A 6,371-nucleotide genomic window follows, 5' to 3' on the forward strand; every position below is an offset into this window, starting at 1 on the left:
CGATTTCGATTTCACCTGCCCCAACAGGTCTTCGCAAGCAGAGTTTAGTGTCCAATGAAGGAGAGGTTGGCATGGGTGCCAGTCGACAGATTCGGTTCGATTTCGATTTCAGATTTCAAATTCACTTGCCTCAACAGGTCTTCGCAAGCAGAGTCTTTAGTGTCCAATGAAATAAAGATACGAATAAGTGAGCTGGCTACACTTCTGGCAGAGGTCATAGATTATGCTCTCACTTGGCTTGCCGGGTCATTACTGTCTTGTAGCTTTGAAATTTCAGTTACATATTATTTATTTTTAGAATGACATTGTAGTGTAGATGTGAGAGGCCAGATCTAGCCAGTTTGAACATAAAACAAGTAGAATATTTGGGCCAGACATGGCCAGCTTCAATGATATTGACTGATATTGTCAGGTAGGCATGGGAGGCCAGATCTGGCCAGTTTGAACATAGAACAAGTAGAATAGTTGGGCCTGGAACAGCTGGTTTAGCTGCTAAAAAGTTAATATTACTGTCAGATGACTAACAGGTTCTCATAATGCTTATGTTGTAAGTGTTGAATGCCAACAGGGTCTGAACTTGTTGTGTAAGAGATAAATTCAGAGATAAGAGATAAGTGAATTGAGAAAATGGTTGGCTCTTGGATATAGTAACAGGTTTTGGAGGGTTCTTTAATGGCTTAGGCAGAGGGGAAAAAAGCAATGCCTAGAACATTTGAGAGGCTGTGAGTGTTGAGTGAAAGAGAGGAAGAAACTGCAACTTATGGGTTATCTTCATACCACAGACAGATAACTCAAATGCCTGCAATAGAGTGGATTTCATTGAGGATAGCCAAGGATCAGGTGATGTTAAACTGAGTGAAGGATTACCTCTGTCACCTAAAGCAATCAAGAAAATGACCAAACTGGTGTAGATGAAATTGAATTGACGATGCAGTTAAACAAAGACAAAAAGAATTTTTTTTTCTAATTTTTGGCACAAGGCCAGCAATTCTGGGGGGAAGGGGCAAGTTGATTACATTGACTCTAGTACTTTACTGGTACTTTATTTTATCGACCCCAAAAGGATGAAAGGCAAAGCTGATCTCAGCACCATTTCAACACAGAATGTAAAGAGTCAGAAATACTGCACGGCATTTTGTGTGATGTGCTAACAATTCTGCCAGCTCACCGCCTTGCAAATAACAATAAATCATATATCTCATTTCTCAGCTACAATAAGAAAAAAACATCAAAGTTTCAAGTGAGAGAGAGAGAGAGAGAGAGAGAGAAAGAAAGGAGAGGAGGGGAAGCTTGTTCTTAGTTTTTCCAGCCCATGTCAGCATTTAAAAATAGGACAGCAAACAATGATAATGAGATATATAAGATAATGCTTGATATTTTTGGCGAGTAGAGTGTTTTTTACTTTGTATGTGTTTTTTTTTTCTTTAACATAAATAGAATATTTTACCTTTAGCCTGTAAGTCTTCTGTTAAAGTATTCACTTGAAGAAGCAATCGGCTGTGAAAGAGAATATTTTTAGAGTTTAATGGAGATTATTTTGACACTTAGTGGTTATACATATAGGTGTGTATACTAAACTTGAAAGCAAAAACACTTGGTTTCAAAGGTGCTCATTAAATATTTCCCCTGACCTACTTCCTAAGGACTGGGATAAACAAAATTTGGTATAATTATTAGTCCTTCTCTACATAGCCACCACCAATGGTGACACACTTCTCCCTTTGCTTTATGCAGCTGTGAAGACTACCTCTGTAGAAGTCGGTAGGTTGCGTCTGGAGTCAAGACTTTACCTCGGAAATAAATTCATCATCATCCGAAAAGTGCTTCCCCTTAAAAAAAGACTTTATGATTGGAAAGAGGTGGATGTCAGATGGTGCAATGTCAGGAGAGTAAAGGGGGTGAGGAAGGATTTCATAGCCACAGGAGTGTGCTTCATCTGGGCAACATGACATTGTGAATTGTCTCAGAGGAGGCGGACTCCTTTGGTCAGCATGCCACGCCTCTCACTCTCTCTCTCTCTCTCTCTCTGTTTTGATAGTGTCCCGCAATTTTTGCAGCAGAGAAGCATAATATGCCCCGTTAACTGTGGTGCCCTTTGCCAGAAAATTCATCATCACTATGCTTTGGTCCCAAAAGACTGTGAGCATCGCCTTGCCTGCTGAGGGTTGGACATGAGCCTTCTTTGGAGGTGGTGAGTTATCATGCTTCCATTGCTTTGACTAAACTTTAGTCTCAGGATCATAGTGATGGACCCATGTTTCATCCTGTGTGATAAGTCTGCTGAAAAAGTCCTCCTCATTTTCTTGGTGCATTGCCAAAAGAGCCTGGGAGCAATTGACTCGTTCCTGCTTCTGAAAAGGTGTGAGCATCCAGGGAATCCATTGTGCAGACAACTTCTGCATGTGCAAATGGTCGGTGATCCTTCAAAATGGCGAGTTCCACTTTATGAATGGTGTTGTCATCAACGGCAGAATGTGGTCATCCAGGAATAGGAGCAGTTTCCACCGATGTCAGACTGCATTTGAACTAGCGAAGGATCGTCACCATAAACTTTTTTCATCTCATCAAAAGTCTCTTTTGGTGTACAACCTTTCAAGTACAAGAACCTGATTGCTAATCTGCATTCAACTACCTCCATTATAGCACCTGAGTCCATTTCAGGTGCTGTAAAAGACAAATGAATACTAGTGGAAAGCTGAAAATTACAATGACATATAGAGCCATGTGTGGTTATACCTGTACAAGTTCTGCTTCCTGCAATAACCAGAAGTGGGTCAAGGAAAAACTTTAATGAACACCCCTCAAATATATTTTATCTGCATGTTTAAATATTAAGAGAATACGAAGATTATAGATAAAATTCAACAAATATTACACAATATTCTCTCATAACTTGAAAAACAAAAATAAATAAAGGGCAGAATATATATATATATATATATATATATATCATAAATGTGGATCTGCTCAGTTTGGTACACAGATTTTTCTAAAATACGAAATTTTGTCAAAAACGTTCAAAGTAAACCGTGTTCTGTGTGAAAAATTCCACCAGTATACGAAGTTTCAAACTGTTTACTTAAAGTGAGCCAAATTGAACAGATCCATAAATGTATTTAAAATGTAAAAAGTTGTAATTTATGATAAAATAGAATAATTTAAACTGATTAACTAAAATCATATTTCTAAATGCATTTTATAAGAATTATTCCAAAACAACATATAATCACATGAAGAGTGTTAAATGTTTGAAGGAGTGGTTTAGACAGTATATAGATTCTGTACCTGTAATTTACTTGGGCATTATAAATCTCAAGTACATCTCCTTGGTTTATTCCTGGGAAATCTTTCGGATTGATAAGAAGGTCATACTCTGTAAAAGAATTAAATTTAAAAAACTAGTGAATGAATGGAAAATCTTTTAGATGGTAACGTTGCTAAAATTGAGAACAATTAAAATAATATTGTTGTTGCATCTCGGGAAGGTCATTTTACCAATGAAAGTACAAACACTTATATTTCACTTCTTTTTTATTATAATTTGTCAACTAGTTAATTAAATAACTGATTAACAATTAGTGTGACCAATCATTTGATCAATCAATCAATCAATTGGTTTATCAAAGTTCTTTTGTCACCATCTGCAATCCCATGAATAACATGCCCACATTTGTTCCAAGTTTGTCTGCTTTATCAGCAAAAATTACTAGGTATATAATCTGTGCCAACAAATAATTTCATATCAAGAATCTTTTAAAAGGTAATAATAAAAAATATACATATGTATGTGTGTGTGTGTGTATCATCATCATCATCACCGTTTAATGTCCACTTTCTATGCTGGCCAGTCAAGTGGTACTGGCATCAACCATGCTCAAATGGCCTTTTTATTAGACCATTCCTTTGACTGAGCTCATCATCATTCAAAATGTTTCAGTTTTGATACTGAAATAGTTTTCTTCTACTGTCATTGTTTTTCCCTTCCTTTCTTTTTGTATTTGTTGTTGGATCGTTCGTAAAGGTTCATAAGAGAAAGTAGGAGTTGAAAGGATTTGTATTAGAAAGAGGAAATTAGATTTTATTAGAGGGGAAAATGTTAATTTGTGTAGCTTAATGGATTTTATTCATAATTGGGAGTTATTTTGACTGAAAAAATAACGCTGTGACCTAAGTTATGGTATTTAGAATATTAATTGCGATTCTTTCATCCAAGAAATTTGGAATTGTGTAAATGTATGAATTTTAAACATACACACACAAACAGAAAATCTCCCTTTTATAGATAAGATGCACACTGATGTTGCGCATCCAATGGACCATACTGCCTTCATTTTTCTCTGTCTTCTGCATTCAGAGCCCATGTCTCACAACCATGGAGTATAGCCATTCGCACACAAACATCATACAGTCTACCTTTCATTCTGAGAGAGAGCCCTTTTGTTGCCAACAGAGGTAATAGCTCTTTGAACTTCCTCCATCCTATTCTTATTCTAGAAACAATACTTTCAGAGCATCCTCCACCATTGCTAATTTGGTCACCTAGGTAACAGAAACTATCTACAACTTCAAGAGAGCCTCCTGGGCATTTGAGAGAATTTAAGTCTTATGTTCTCTTAATGCTTATTGTTCCTGCACATCTGCCACATACAAAGACGACTTTATCCGTTAATCTACCTGTGATTCCACTGCACCTCTTATGTGTCCATAGTTTGCACTGGGCACAGCAAATGGAATTTCTTCCAACTCCTTTCCTACATATTGAGCAGGGCCATTTACCTGAGGAAAGAGAGTTTTATTTTCTTTCTTACTAACAACTTTGGTCTTAGCTAGGTTAGCTTTAAGGTTCTTTGATTCCTGGTTTTGTTTCCATACCTGGAATTTCTTCTCCATTTCTGCTAAAGATTCTGTAAGAAAAGCAAGGTCATCAGCATATAGTAGTTTCCATGGGCACCCAGTTTTGAATTCCTCCATTATGACCTAGAGGACTATAATGAATAAAAGTGGGGTGAGAACTGAGCCCTGATGGACCCCTACCTGTACGCTAAATTCATCACTGCATTCATGGCCAACTCTCATCTTATTGACAGTACCACTGTACATGGCTTGTAAAGTTCTAACAAGCCACTTCTCTACTCCTAGCTTCCTAAGAGACCACCATATAACAGAGTGGGGAATTCTATCAAAAGCTTTCTCCAGGTCGACAAAGGCTAAGTACAATGGCTTACTTTTGGCCAAGTACTTTTCCAGCTGTTGTTTCACTAGGAAGATGGCATCTGTGGTACTCTTTCCAGGTACAAAACCAAACTGCATTTCATCTAGTTTAATTCTATTCCTAATCAATTGAGCAATAACCCTCTCAGTAACTTTCATGACTTGGTCCAGCAGTTTAATACTTCAGCAGTTGTTTCTATCTAAGGCATCAGCTTTACCCTTATAGCAGCTAACTATCATACTACTACACCAGTCATTGGGGATGGTGCCTTCTTGAATAACCTGATTAACTATATGGGTGACTAAACTGTATCATTCACCACTGGAAATTTTAATCATCTCAGCAGTGATTCCTGATGGCTCAGGAGCCTTCCTTGTCTTCATGTCCTTAATTGCAGTATCTATTATGCTGCTATCAACTCTGATGGCTGGTCCTTCAATTGGTTCGATATTTGGTAGACTCTCCTTCTCCCATTCACTTTCCACATTTAGTAACCTTTCATAGTGACACTTCCATGCATTTTTCTTCTCTGAGTCACTAAGTGCAAGCATACCATTATCCATTTGCACACATTTCTCACCCACCACATTTCTATTCTCTCTGGTACACTGCTTTGCAATCCTGAGCACCTTACGCTGTAGATCATTTGCAATTCTCTTACCTTCAGCTATTCCTTTTGCTATGTAAACCTGACGCCTACCTGCGCTTTTGGCTACCTGATATAATTCTCTGCTTCCACCATTTTTTCCAGTCTTTCCAGGCATGTCTTTTTGCTTTTATAACACTGTCTACCGCCTTGTTCCACTACCATGTCACCCTTGATCTAGCAGGGACTCTGCACCAACCACAGATTTCATCTGTAGCCCTCAGTAGATTGTCCTGTAGAAACTTCCAATTGTCCTCTAAGCTGTATGTCCCCAACTTTTCCTCTCTTTCATCAGAAGTGTCCATTAGGAAATCTCTAAATTTTTGTCTGTTTGCTTGGTCTTTGAGCTTCCATAGTCTTCTTTCCCAAATTGGTTTATTTCTCTAAGTCTTTCTAGCTCTAATTCTGAAGTCACTAACTCGTAACTTTATGTTGGTTGGGCTATACACTCTTCACCTGGGAAAGACTTTATATTTTTAAGTATCATCTATCTCGTTGCCTGGTGAGGAGGTA

At 37.8% G+C, this 6,371-nt stretch overlaps 1 protein-coding gene across 3 annotated transcripts in view; it reads right to left on the reverse strand.

Moving 5' to 3' along the window:
• The window catches only part of LOC106883578 (GATOR complex protein Iml1), a 131,247-nt gene that overhangs the window by 105,239 nt on the left and 19,637 nt on the right, over nt 1-6,371 (reverse strand). For all 3 annotated transcript variants that reach the window (XM_052971325.1, XM_052971318.1, XM_052971322.1), the window contains exons 2-3: nt 3,286-3,373; nt 1,448-1,497 (exon numbers count right to left, since the gene is read on the reverse strand). In XM_052971325.1, the coding sequence (XP_052827285.1) occupies nt 1,448-1,497; nt 3,286-3,373 (138 nt within the window). The remainder of the gene's footprint in view (nt 1-1,447; nt 1,498-3,285; nt 3,374-6,371) is intronic.

This window comes from Octopus bimaculoides, chromosome 1, assembly GCF_001194135.2.
Source record: "Octopus bimaculoides isolate UCB-OBI-ISO-001 chromosome 1, ASM119413v2, whole genome shotgun sequence".
In the NCBI taxonomy this organism is placed as follows: Eukaryota; Metazoa; Mollusca; class Cephalopoda; order Octopoda; family Octopodidae; genus Octopus; species Octopus bimaculoides.